Source organism: Pipistrellus hanaki (assembly GCF_964339955.1).
Source record: "Pipistrellus hanaki genome assembly, chromosome: 19".
In the NCBI taxonomy this organism is placed as follows: Eukaryota; Metazoa; Chordata; class Mammalia; order Chiroptera; family Vespertilionidae; genus Pipistrellus; species Pipistrellus hanaki.
In genome coordinates this window covers 2,842,539-2,856,184 of record NC_140521.1, presented here as the reverse complement: position 1 = coordinate 2,856,184, position 13,646 = coordinate 2,842,539, and the positions used below count along the sequence as shown (strand labels likewise).

General features: G+C 65.3%; 1 protein-coding gene across 1 annotated transcript; it reads left to right on the top strand.

Moving 5' to 3' along the window:
• Nucleotides 1-4: 4 nt before the first annotated feature.
• Nucleotides 5-13,129, top strand: CCDC157 (coiled-coil domain containing 157; the record flags this gene model as incomplete). The annotated part of the gene is made up of 11 exons (XM_084867511.1): nt 5-125; nt 4,092-4,350; nt 6,264-6,435; nt 7,452-8,112; nt 8,811-8,888; nt 9,245-9,435; nt 9,825-10,001; nt 10,130-10,298; nt 11,266-11,405; nt 12,011-12,099; nt 12,188-13,129. The coding sequence occupies 11 exons, from the start codon at nt 5-7 to the stop codon at nt 12,435-12,437; spliced, it is 2,307 nt and encodes a 768-aa protein (XP_084723637.1). The 3' UTR covers nt 12,438-13,129.
• Between the last annotated feature and the right edge of the window lie 517 nt (nt 13,130-13,646).

The window sequence follows — 13,646 nt, the reverse complement described above, 5'->3', positions numbered from 1 at the left end:
TGCCATGGCAGCGATCGGGGCGCCGGGAGAGGGTTTGCTGGGGTTCCCTGGAGCTGCGGGCGCGCCGGGGGCCAGTTCCATGAGCCGACACAAAGCGGGGGCCGAAGCTGCGACACCAGAGACCGGTAAGAAGTTCTGCATCACCCGCCGGACGCCCCCGCCTGCACCCCACGGTCCTAGCCAGCCCCCCCGCTCCCCTACTCCAAGCCGGTCCCTCGCCGCTCCAACCCCGCCTTCCTTTCCCCAGCTCCCTCCCATGAGCCTCTCACCTTGGAGAGCCACACCCCTCGGGCCTGCCTCCTCAAAGCCCCCCATCTTACTCCCTCAGCCCCCTCTTTTTTTTTTAATATATATTTTATTGATTTTTTATTTTTATTTTTTAAAGGGAGAGGGATAGAAAGCTAGAAACATCGACGAGAGAGAAACATTGACCAGTTGCCTCTTGCACACCTCCCACCGGGGATGTGCCCGCAACCAAGGTACATGCCCTTGACCGGAATCGAACCCGGGACCTTTCAGTCCGCAGGCCGCTGCTCTATCCACTGAGCCAAACCGGTTTCGGCTCAGGCCCCTCTTTTGCTTCAGACCTACCTCCTCCACCACACCCTCTTCTCCCAGGCTCTGATGACCGCTGGGCGCTTTTCCCTGGGGGCCTGCCTTGTTCCACCCTCTGCCTCCCCTTGTTCCCCCTGCAAGCCCCACATGGGCCATCTCCAGGAGGGGCTGCTTCCGTTATTTTTTTAATTTATCTTGATTGTTGAAAATAGTGCAGATGTCCCCGTTGTCCCCACCCCTCACCATGGGGCCGCTTCTTTAGGCTCCACCCCTCACTCCCCCAGGGGCCTCCCAGATCCCCGAGGAATCCCATCTTTTTGTTTCCACCCCTGCGATCCTCCCCCTCCCTGTCCTCTCTCCTCTCCCGCCCAGCCCCTGCAGGCGGGCAGGCTCCGAGCGCTCGCCTGGACTTTGGCTTCCTCGTCTGTGAAATGGGGCCGTGATAGGAAGGGGTGCCTTCTCGCATCTTCCCTGACACCCCTCCCCCCATAAGCAGTTCGCATCAGCGTCATGCATGTAGAATAATAACCATAGCTGGGATGTCTCCAACATGACCACGAGCCAGACTCTGTGCCGAACATCACAGGCGTCATGTCATTTATTTCTTATGGCAGCTCGTGGGGTGCAGTGGGAACCCAGCCCCGGCCGCTCTCAGTCCTTCTCCTCAGAGCAGTTAACTTATTCCTTGGTGGTCACTCCATGTCTTCACTGTCCCCAGGGATCCAGGCAATTAGCAACCCTGAGTCAGAGACGAGCAGCCGCCACAGGCATACGTGGTTTGAGGGTTCAGAAAGGGCATGGTTACCGCGGTGACCTCGCATCTCGGTGGGCGCGGAGCTGTGCGGGCTGGCAGCCTCAGATATTCGAAAGCCTTCCCCTGACACATACCCACGTGGTTTCCAAACCGCGCTCGTATCTGCACATCTCCCATGTCCCTCGGAGTTGGCCAGGTACACGATGCTGCTCTTCCTTGTTCATTGACATTTGCGCTGCTATCAGAACCCGGGATCTTTATGAACAACAAACACGTAACTATCAACAAGTGAATCTAAAAACCAAGGGAATTAAAAAACCTGATGAACATTATTAACTGTTGAATAGAATAGAATCAGAGGTATGGAAGGGGAGTGGACTGACGATTCTCAGGGAAAAGGGGAGTGGGGGGTGGGGGAAGAGACTGAACATAAACTGTGCACCTGTGGATGAGGACAATGGGGGGGTGGGGAAAGGGCAGAGGGTGGGGTGGGAACCTGGTGGAGGGGAGCCATGGAGGGGGGTGGGGAGAATGAGGAACTTTTGTAATAATATGAACAATAAAAATTTATTTAAAAAAAAAAAAGCAAGTTTACATGTAAACAAGTTTGCTCTCAATTCCCAGGGCAGAAAAAAATAAAAAACAAGGTTTAAAATTATTAGATTTTAGAATTTATTCTTGGAAGTGTAAAAGTTTATTAATTAAAAAAAAAAAAAAAAGGAGATTGAAAAACCTGATGAACAATAATAGCGGTTCATTGTAGTAGAGTCGGCAATGTGGGAGGGGAGTGGACTGACTGTTCTGGGGGAAAGGGAGGGAGGAAGAGACTGAACATAAACTGTGCACCTATGGTTGAGGACAATGGGGGGTGGGGAGGGGGCGGAGGGTGGGGTGGGAACCTGGTGGAGGGGGGAAGAAATGAGGAACCTTTGTAATAATATGAACAATAAAGATTGATATAAAAATAAAAAAAACCCGGGGATCTCACGCGAGTTGGGATCTGGGCAGGCTCCCGGATGCCAGGGAGCCTCCCAGGGTGGCCTCGCTGGCTGGCTCTCTGCCCGCCCTCTTCGGGAAGGAGAACCAGGACGCGTGTCTGTTTTTCTCTGTTGGTTTCAGCCTCGTTCTTCGGGGACATAAACTCTCACGAGCGGCAATATCTCCCGAGAGGCAGCCTCACACGTGTGAGGCCCGCGGGCCTGTGTGTGTTTGCGTGCGTACGCGAGTGTCGGCGGATGCTCTGCCCTGTGGGAGGGACTGACGCAGCTGGCACACCTGTGCAGAGACCCTCTTGACACAGATCGTGGTTCCTCCCAGCACATAGTAGGCCCTCAGTCATCGCGTGCTGGATAAACACACAGGATCTGGGGAATACGGCGGGGGGACTAATACTTCCCAGGCAAGATCTTTTAACGTGTCTTTAACTGGTTTTGAAGTGTGCGATGGCGTGTCATCATGAAGCAAAATTACTTGGCCGTGTCTTCTGGCCCATTTTACAATCAAAGGTGGCTCACATCAATTATTTGTTGTCGGCGGCGATCAGTATTAATGGTTTCAACTGGCTTAGAAGCTCATAATACGCCACACCTTCCTGATCCCACCAGACGCAGAGCATTGTCTTCTTTCCGAAGCATTTGGACTTGCAGTCGATGTTGATGGTTGCCCTGGATCAACCCGTAATTTTGTGGGTTTGGGATTCTCAAACGCACAAAATTACTTTCCGCGAATGTTTTTTTTTTTTTTTTTTTTTTTGACATTTTTAACCCTAAAAATATCTATGATGTTAACACCTTCAGAAAATTTGGCATATGACGTTTTGAAGCTTGTTGTCAATACAACAACATAGCATACACATCAAATCGCATACGTATGTTTAACTCCATCTATTGAAAAAAATCGCATTATTTACTGGCTCACCTGGTAGGCCGGAGGAAAACAGGTTTCCCAGCTAGTTCTGGACTTTCTGCTGCTGAGAAATCCACAAAAGACAAGCCTTCCCCGGACCCCCACCCTGTAAGGGTCAGGGCCCGGCATCCACGGGGCTGCCCAGCTGGGAACAGAGCGCTGGCTGAGACAGCGCCCGCCGGGGGCACAGGAGGGGCCACGGGAGGGGCGGGAACAGAGTCTGTCGCTTGCCCGCCTTCTGAGTCGCGGGCCATGAACACAGTTCACCCAAGTCCCAGGTCCACAGACTCTGAAGATGGACAAGAAGCGTCCTGTGTGGGCCGCAGGTTCAGAGGGGAGACGGAGCGGGCAGACAGCCGCCCCCGACCGGGATGGCCCGTGCTGTTGTTGCACTAACCATGTGATCACCATCGTCCTAACTATTATCCATGGGGAGCTTTTTAAAAAAATATATAATTTATTGGTTTTTTACAGAGAGGAAGGGAGAGAGATAGAGAGTTAGAAACATCGATGAGAGAGGAACATCTATCAGCCGCCTCCTGCACACCCCCTATTGGGGATGTGCCCTCAACCAAGGTACACGCCCTTAACTGGAATCGAACCCGGGACCCTTCAGTCCGCCGCCCGACGCTCTATCCACTGAGCCAAACCGGTCAGGGCCATGGGGAGCTTTTATTGGCGTCTTATCCGAACCCAGCGCTTTGCTCGCAGACGCCTGCGAAGGCCTCCGAGGGCCAAGTGGCCCGGGGTTGGTGAGCAGGCCCCCCCGCCCCAGAGCCTGGGCCCAGGAGCCAGTGGGCAGCCCGGGGCCCGAGGCAGGTCCCGGTAGCCGCAGCCGCGTGGCTCCGGCTGACGGGGCTGCTCTCTGCCCACCCAGGGGCCCTGAGGATGGCTCACCTGCTGGGCAGCCAGGCCTGCATGGACAGCCTGCGCCAGGACCTCACCGACCTGCAGGGCACCATCGTCGACGTCTTCTCCCGGGCCGGCCCCGTGCGCTCCCCCTCCTGGAAGTTCCCCGACCACGTGGCCTGTGACCTGGACATGGTGGCCCTGCTCGAGCACTATGACCACGTGCCCGGGGACCCCGAGTTCACCCAGCTGTCCCACGCCGTGCTCCTGGAGCTGGTCATTGACAGGTGAGGGCCCGACCGACCTGCCGTCCTCGGGGTGCTGAGACCCCCCCGTAAGCCACCGCAGCCACGGGACCCCCGCCCCTGGTAGCGACGTTGGCGGCAACCGTGGCCTCAGCACCGCGGGGGGCCGGGTCCGCTCAGGGCCCTCCCGGTGGTCCCTCCTGTGCCGTGTGCGGTGCTGTCCTCGCCCGTCCGCCCCCGGGGAGTTGCTGGCCGTTCTGCCGGGCTCCGTGGCTCCCCAGCTCTGACCACGGCCCCTCTGGCCGCTTCCAGCTGCCTCCTCGGGGTCTCATGTGCCGGGGGCCCCACAGCTGCCGTTCAGAGTCTCTCTCCCGGCATCGGTGGGCGGTGCTGTTCCCGCCTGCGGGCTGTGTTGTGGGGCCAGACGTGGGCTGTGTTTCCCGAACCCTGGCCCTGCTGGGAAGAGGCCAGTGGACCTCCGCGCACACACACCCCCACCCCACCTCCACGCCCCGACACCCTGTGCTGTTACTAACATTAGCCCCGTCCTTCGCTCTCCCTTCCCGCCCCCCTGCCCCCAGACCTTCCCAATGGGGCCCCGTCCAGCAGGGACCCCAGCAGCTGCGGGGTGCCGCCGGCCTGGGACCAGGAGGCCAGGGCGCCCACCCACCCCGAGGCCTGGAGAAGCCCCCGGGGGCCGTTTGGAGCCGGGGGGCGGGGGCTGACTGTGTGCGCACAGACCACCCCTTCCTGCCTTCCGCCGCCGCCGGGCACGTGCTGTGCCCTCCTCCGGGACTGCTCTGCCCCCCTCGTCCCTCCAGGCCCCGCGTGCGCGGCCCCCTCTGTGTCTTCCCACCCCTTCCCTCCCTCCTCCCTCTGCCCACCCCCTGCTGGGTCAGCCAGAGGCTCCCTCGGTTTCCACGCGTGTGCATACCGCCCGCAGAGGCCGCTGTCTGAGAGCCATGGGGGCCCGGGGCTCAGGGTGTCCCGTGGGGAGGGGCTCAGCGCACGTCGAGGGGGTGATGGGCAGGGATGAAGGCCATGCAGGCGGCCCAGCAGCATCCCACGGAGCAGTCTCCTCCCTGCTGAGCAGACGGCGCTCTGTAAGGCCGCGCCACTCCCTCTCTCCGAGTGCGTTCCCGCCCCAGCGCTGCTCGCCTGTGAGCGGGCACACAGACCCCTCCGTTCCCAGGACACCTCGGCCGAGGCAGTGGGCACCGCCTCCCCTGGGCGCTCTCTGCCCGGGGCCAGCGGGTTAGGGTGACCCCTGCACCTGCAGCAGCAGGTCACTTAGCCGCCTGGGTGTTCTGTGAGAGAGCTTGGTTCCTGGGCAAATACAAACATCCGCCCCAACACCCATCTTCCTCAGAGTAAGCCCCTGGCTCTGACCTTGACCTCAGAGGTAGGATGGAGGCCTAGCTCGCTTCACCCCAAGCCTCCATGGCCTCAGGAGCAGCTTGCCCTTCAGAGCCCCCCCTTACCCCCAATCCCCCAACCAGAATCAGGAAATTGCAGGGCACCCGGCCCTGCACGCTCACCCGGCGGCTGTGGGCAAGCTCCTCCCGCTCAGGACTCGGCTCGGTCCCCTGTAAGGCGAAGGCTCGAACCCTGCGCCGTGCTGCGAGGCAGCCACTTGCCCAGCACTCTGAGCGCGCAGAGTGCCACTGAGGCCGGGCCCGGCCCCCAGAGCTCCCTCCCGGAGCAGCACTCCGGGACAGTGCCCGGCGGGCGGAGCGCTGCACTGAGAAGGCCCCAAGCTCGGCCTCGGGGAGGGCTTCCCGGAGGAGGCGGCCCTGGGGTGGGTTTGCAGCCGGCCTGGCAGAGCGTGTGCTGAGACGCGCCAGGCCCCAGTGTCCGGGCCGGTTCCCCCGAGTCAGAGGCTGCCGACGGCACGGCGGGGGGGGGGGGGGGGGGCGGCGCTGGCACCGGCCCTGACCCCGTGCCCCTGCCTGCAGGCTCCTGCTGCTGCTGCAGAGCTGTGCCAGCTACCTGGAGGCCCTCAGCTCGGAGCAGACAGTGCCCCCGGCCCGGGCGGTGGGGCCCTGCATGTCCGTGGGGCTCACCGTTCGGCGCTTCTGGAACAGCCTGCTGAAGCTGGGCCTGCTCTACCAGCAGATGCTCTCCCAGGTGGGTCAGCCGCCCCCCTTCCCCCACACCAGCCCCCCCGCCCCCCTTCCCCAATGGCGGTCACCCTCACACCAGCCCCCCCTCCCTCCCCTGGCCCGGCACACCGTACGGGCCCGTGCCCACTCCTGGCTCCACCCCACTGAGGGACAGCGTCAGCTCCAGAGCCGCCCAGTCGAGCCCCGTGTCACAGCACAGGCCTCGAAGACACGGGCGGGCCGCTGGCCTCTGCTCTTTCCCTGCGGGACGTGGACACACGCTGCCTCCAAGGAGCCTCAGTTTGCTCGCCTGTGCAATGGGAGCAACGACGGTCCCCCCTTCCCAGGGCGTTGCTAGGGGACAGTGTTCGTAGGAGCACCATGGCTGAGGGTCATCCCGTCGTCCTCACGGCCACCCAGAGGGGAGGACCACGGTCTCCCGATGGGAGAGGAAGGACACCGAGGGCCGCGGGGACCCCAGAGCAGTCACGTCCCCTGGGAAAGAGCCCGGCACCCACCCCGGGCCGGTCACTGTCCCTCTCCCGGCGTCACGGAGGGAACTGCCTCCAGCAGGGGGTAGGGGGTGGGGAGCAGCAGAGAGGAGGCCCGGGCTTAGGGACTCGGGCAGCGGAGGGACAGAAAAAGGTTCTCTTTCGTTCACCTTGGGGTTCACCAACAGCTGAGGGCTTGAGCCTCGGGTGACACTGTCACTGAAACCCCAAGGGAGCTGAAACCGGTGTGGTTCAGTGGATAGAGCGTCGGCCTGCGGACTGAAAGGTCCCAGGTTCGATTCCGGCCGAGGGCATGTACGTTGGTTGCGGGCACATCCCCAATAGGAGGTGTGTAAGAGGCAGCTGGTCGATGTTTCTCTCTCATCCATGTTTCTAGCTTTCTATCCCTCTCCCTTCCTCTCTGTAAAAAAATCAATAAAGTATATTTTAAAATAAATAAATAAAATGAAACCCCAGGGGAGCGGTCCCCTCCCAGGCCTGTCACCCCCCGCCGCCCTTACCTGCTTTCCCTTTCTCTTCCCGAACACAGAGAAGGGCCTGTGCAGACCCCCATCTCCAAGGGGAGGCCCCCCTCTCCAGGCCCACGGCCAAGGGCGAGCCCGCCAGGAGCCCCGAGTTTGTGACGGCCAAGTTCATCAAGCCGCCCTCCCCGATTCCAGGCCTGCCCCCCGCCTGCCAGGAGCCCGGCGGCCTCTCGGTGCGCGTCTCCCTGCACCCGCCGGCCCGGCCCGCTGAGGGCTCCCGCAGCGTCCACTCGCAGACGGTGGAGACGGCCCTGGTGCCCTGCGACGCGTGCGCCAGCGTGCAGGGCAGCCTGCGGGAGGTGGGCCGGGCGCTCGTGGGCCTGTGCCAGAGCCAGAACCTGCCCTCGTCCCTCGGCCACTTCCAGCAGCTGGTGCAGAGCGGCACGGGCCTCCGGCCGCTGCCCGCGGCCACCCTGGGCCACTGGGCGGCCGAGCAGAGCCGGGACCTGGCCCGCCTGGGCAAGCACGTGGGGGCCCTCACGCAGCTGGTGGGGCCGCTGCGGGCGCAGCTGGAGGAGGCGGAGGAGCAGAAGGGCGGCCTGCGGGCGCAGCTGGGCCAGCTGGAGCAGGCGCTGTGGCAGGAGCAGGGCCAGCGGCAGCGGCAGGAGGACGAGGCCCGGCAGCAGCAGGCCCGGTGGGAGCGGGACAGGCAGCAGCTGCTCGCAGGTCTGTGCCCCGCGGGCCGGGCCCTCGCGCCTCTTCCCCCGGGGAGCCCTCCCCGCGGGCTCTGTGCAGCCTCCGGCCTCCGTGTGGGCTCTGCCCGCCGCAGACCCTGCCCCGGGGGTTGCTGGACAAGCAGGTGGGGGGGAGTGGGCCGCAGGGCAGGGCAGGAAGGCAGTCAAAACAGTACAGTCAGGAGGCCGGTGCCACCCTGGCAACTGGGGCGTGAGCAGAGCACGCGCCCCAGAGCTGTTCCCTCCGAGGGGCGAGGGCGCGGGGCATTCACCCACCGGCTCTGGCTGGCCTCCCAAGGAGCTCCTGGGAGTTTCCCCCATGGCACCTCTGGCCAACAGGGTGGCCTCTGGCTTTGGCAAAAGCCGTCAGGCAAAGGGCGCAGCCACTGGCACTGGAAGTCGGCCGGCGCCCGCTGACGTGAGGCAGGAGGCAGCTGGGCAGAGCTCTGGCGTGGCCTCCATGGGGGACACGGGCCCCGGGAGGGGGGAGACATGGCAGCCGGCCCGCGGGAGGCAGTGCGGCCGGGGACCTGGCTCCCCAGACCTCCCGGAGCTCCCCTCCGGCCCAGGTGGCGCCTCCACAGGGCCATGGCTGCCGCCACTCTCCAGGGGACCCCGGGCACGCAGGCCGCCGGCCGGGCCTCCGGAGGGGACCTCTGAGGGGACTCTCTCTCTCTCTCGGCTGCACAGAAACGGGCGAGCTCAGGAGGAAGGTGGCCGCCCTGGAGGGGGAGCTGAAGCAGCAGCAGGAGACCACGCAGGCCATGGGTGAGGAGCCCTGACATGTGCCCCGTGCCCTGTGCCATGTACCGTGCCCCGTGCCCCATGCCCCGTGCTCCGTCTCCGTCCCCTGGGCTCCTGGCGCAGAGGTGAAGGGGACAGCACGGGCCTGAGCGACCACACTGCTGGGTAGTGACCCGAACGGGGGTGCCACTTCCGTTTTCAGAACCCACCTCAGATGGGGTTCGAGCACCACGTTCTGGCCAATGACACAGCCCCAGGGACATGCTGTGACACACACCCCCCCCCCCCCCCCCGGTGCTAGCCTGGGGCCGGGGCCGGGAAGGGGCCCGCACCCAGGGCCCCCCAGCCCTGTCCTTTCCTGCGCCCGCTCCGTCCCGCAGAGGCGAAGGCCCAGCAGCTGCAGGAGGAGGCCGAGCGCAGGGCAGAGGCCGAGCGGCGGGTGCGGCAGCTGGAGGAGCAGGTGCAGCTGCTGGCCGGGAGGCTGGACGGGGCCAGCCAGCAGATCCGCTGGGCCGGCACCGAGCTGGACAAGGAGAAGGCCCGTGTGGACAGCATGGTCCGCCACCAGGAGGTGAGGCCAGCGCCCTGGGGGCCTGCGTTGTGGGCTTCCGGGAGAGGGCTCCGCTGGGGGGCGGTCTGTGTAAGGTGCCTGCCCCCCCCACACACAGGTTTTGGGTTGACTCACCTCTATGAAGGATCTGCGCCTCCCCTGGCCAGGCACTGGGGGAACGGTGACCCTCTAACCCCTTGCCTCTCACACGTGTGCACAGCCCACCCACTCACTCCCCCCCCCCCCAACACACACACACACACACCCACATACACACACACACAGACTGGCTGGGTTCAGAAGCGAGGGCTGGGGGCAGAGGTCACAGACACTGTCGCCTCCTTAGTCCCACATGGCTCAGCCGAGCCCCATGGGCCTCACGGCCTCCCCACCCGCCCATCCCGGCCCAGTCCCTGCAGGCCAAGCAGCGGGCGCTGCTGCAGCAGCTGGACAGCCTGGACCAGGAGCGCGAGGAGCTGCAGGGCGGCCTGGCCGAGGCCGAGGCCCAGCGGGCCCACCTGGAGGAGCAGCTGCGGAGCGCGCAGAGCGAGCGGGAGCAGGGGCAGTGCCAGCTCCAGGCCCAGCAGGTGGGCGCGGGCAGGGGGAGGGGAGGGGCCCCCAGGGAGCTGGGTGCCCGCAGGCCCGTCCCACGTCCAGGGAGTAGGAGGGGTGGGTGTCCCCGGGGGAGCCGGGTCTGAGCCTCCCCCTGCCCCAGGAGCTGCTGCAGAGCCTGCACGGGGAGAAGCAGGGCCTGGAGCAGGCGGCCTCGGACCTGCGGCTGACCGTCTCGGGGCTGGAGCGGGAGCTCGAGGCGCTGAGAGAGCGGGAGCGGCTGCTGGTGGCCTTCCCGGACCTGCACAGGCCCGCCGAGACCCAGGGCCAAAGTAAGGGCCCCCCTCCCCCCGGGGTGGTGCACGGGGCACGCGGGGACCCAGGGCGGCAGGACCCGGGGGTCTGCAACGCCCAGCTTGTGTGGACGGGGACATGAAGCCAGAGGTGAGGCACCTGCCCGGGTCACACAGCCGCATCCACACGCAGGTCTGCTGCCTGTGTGGACTGCCCATCACCACGTGTCACTGCCAGTCCTCGCTGGCCGTCCCCGGGCGCTGTCCGGGCATCTCCCAGACCACACCATGCGGCCTGCTCCAGGGCACACTCCAGGGCATACCCATGTGGCCTGCTCCAGGGCACACCGCACCGTCCAGGGTCCCGGACCCCATGGCCGGGAGTGCTAGGGACCCGTTTCAGCAGCGGACCTGGGTCCTGGTCCGGCCCCCGCAGCCCTCCCTCTCAGCCCCGGGGGCGGGTCCAGTCACTGCGCCCCGGGGACATCCAGGCAGTCTCACTGGCCTCAGGGAGCCGTCATCCCGAGCGCGGACCGGTCGCTGCGTGCCGGACCCCGTGGCCCTCTCCGCGGCCCTGCCAGGCGGGAGCAGCCGCTGCAAACCCAGAGCCAGAGGGCAGGGGCTCGCCCGGTCATTCAGCCCCAAGGAGCGTGACTCCCCGCGGGACGGGAAGCGCGTCCTTGCCGAGTGCCTGGCTCGAGCCCAGGAGCGGCCGCGTGGCTGTGGGCAGCGCGCTGTCTCTCTGGCCTTCCAGAAACAGGCCTGTCCGTTTGCTGGGTCTTCACCCAGCTCTGGTTCTATAATGTCGTCTCCAGTGGGGGCGGGGGGAGGGGGCGGGGAGGGAGGCGAGGCCTCGGGAGAGGGAGGAGGATGGGAGGCCCCTGCACGACCCTGCCCGGCTCCCCTGTGCCTGCTGGGCCACCCACCATGCTGCCTCCGAGGCCCTGTCCCGCCGGGCACCGGAGGCAGACCCGGCGGGCGAGGGCCTGGGTAACCTGCCCTGCAGGCTCCGGCAACGTCATGGACGACATGGAGAGGCAGGTGCAGGCCAACGACATCCGCATCCAGGTCCTGCAGAAGGAGAACGGGCGGCTCCAGGCCATGCTGTCCAAGATTCGGGAGGTGGCAGAGCAGGGGGCGCTCAAGGTGGGCAGCCTGGTCCTCACCCGAAAGCTGGCTCTTGGGCACGGGTTAAGATGGGGATGTCACAGTGCCTCTGGCTCCATGTCCTCCCCTCCGGCCCTGCGTACTCTCACTAGAGGCCTGGTGCATGAGGTTCGTGCACTAGGGGGAGGGGAGGATGTATGGGGGGCCCCTCAGCCTGGGCTGCACCCTCTCACAGCCCAGGACCCCTCGCTCCTTACGGCCTGCCTGCAGTGGAGGCAGGAGAGGCTCCTGCCACCACCGCTGTGCTTGCCAACCGTGAGCGGCTTCTGGCTGAGCGGCCCTCCCGCTGTGGGAACGCACTGACCACCAGGGGCAGCTCCTGCGTCGAGCATCTGCCCTCTGGTGGTCAGTGCAGGTCACAGCGACAGTAGTTCCGCCGTCAGGTCTTTTTGCATATTACGGTTTTAGGATATAGGAAGTGCACTCAGGAGCCTCATGGGAAAGCAAACCTGGAGGCTCCCCAAGCCCCGCCTCTCAGAGGAAGGGCCATGGGCACAGGCCGGCCCCCCCTCGCCCTCTGGCTGTGCCACCCTCTGACCAGGAGGGGCCTGGGTCGTTCTGAGCTCGGCTGGCTCTCTTTGCAGCTGATCCCGCAGGACCAGCTCTGGGCCCGGCCCAGCCAGGGAGTCCCGGGGGCAGCAGCCCCCGCCCCGGCCCAGCGAGCGTCCCCTCGGTGAGTGAGGCGAGGCCAGAGGAGGAGGGGCTGGCGGGCGGGCGGTCCCTCCTGCTCACAGGGGCTCCTGCCATCTGGTCCTCCGCAGGCCTCTGGGCAGGTGGCACTCCCCGGGCAGCAGGGCAGCCAGCGCGGGCAAGAGCCTGCCGGGCCAGCGCCGGGCATCGCCGTCCTCGCAGACCGGCGGCCGATCCAGCAAGTCCCCCCTGGAGGACGTCACCTACTCCACCACCTGTGCCCAGAACCCCATCCACGTCTTGGCCCGGCTCAGGAGGAGACTGTCACCGAGCCGGGGGCCGGCCGGCTCCGCCCACCAGCTCCGGGAGCCGCCCATGTAGCCTGCGGTGGGTGGGGCTAGAGGGCAGGCAGCTGGCAGCCCACCCGACAGAATAAAGCCTGGCCGCCACCCACCGCGACCGGCTCCCAGCGCCGTCTGAGCCGGGCAGAGCCTGCCCACCCCGTCCTGGGCAGGGACCACGAGGCCCCGCCACTGAGCTCATCGCCTGCAGAGGCCTGGCACACCTTGGGCCTCAGTAAATGGGCACTTCTGACGGACGGCAGAGGGAGAAGAGGGCACACCGAGGGCAGAGAGAGGCTCCTAGCATCTGGGCCAGGTGACAGGCAGCCGTTTGATCCCCATAGCTAGGGCCGAAGGGGACTTGGTGACACCCCAGCGAAGGGCGGGGTCAGTGGAAGGGTGTGCAGTGGGGAGAGCAGCTGGAGGTGGGTCCGATGGGGGTACACGAGCTGAGAAAGGAGCCTGAGGCTGGGGTCCCTGCTCTGGGCTCGGCAGGGGGCATTGGCACCTTCCCTCAGCCCGGCCCTGAGGACATTCAAGACTCCTTTCTCTGCGGAGTCCCCTCAGGAAATGGAAGCCACAAAGGTTCCTCTGGATCCGGGAGATTGGATCCCCAGGAGGCCTGAAAGCAGGGCAGGGCCCCGGCCCAGCCTGATCGGCACCCTGCCAGCCCCAGCTCTCCCCGGCCTGACCCCGGCGGCCAGGCACCGTGCCACCCGCCAGGCCAGCCCATTGCCGTCCGGCTACCTCGGGGGCCTGCAGCCGCCCCGAGCCACGCTGTGAGGGACAGGCCTGAGACCCTGCTGAGGACTGGGGTGCGCGCTCCCAGCTTCTGACATCGTCCCCCGGTGAGGAGGCCGCAGGCGGGCACCCCGGTTACAGAGAAGGGTGCCCAGGGGCCACGTGGGCAGCTGCACTGGCACGGCGGGGTCTGTCCAGCTGCGGCCGTGCAGCCCGGGTGCCCGTGGGGGGCCGGGGCTCCCTGTGGCCGGAGCCTGGGCCCCGGTGCGGGGAAGGACAGCACAGCCCGCCGCTCGGCACCCTCAGCTCCCGGCTCTGTGTTCACACGCCCCGGCCGGCGGGGCAGGCTCTTAAGAAGCTGACATCAAAGTACCTGTCAGGCTGCGTTCCGTCCGGCTCCGGGAAGCATCCGGGATCCTCTGTCCTGGCAGAGTGCTGGCCCCGAGGCCTGGTTCCAGGCCGATGGCTGTCGCTGGGCTGCGCAGGCTCAGAGGCCCGGCCCTCCTTG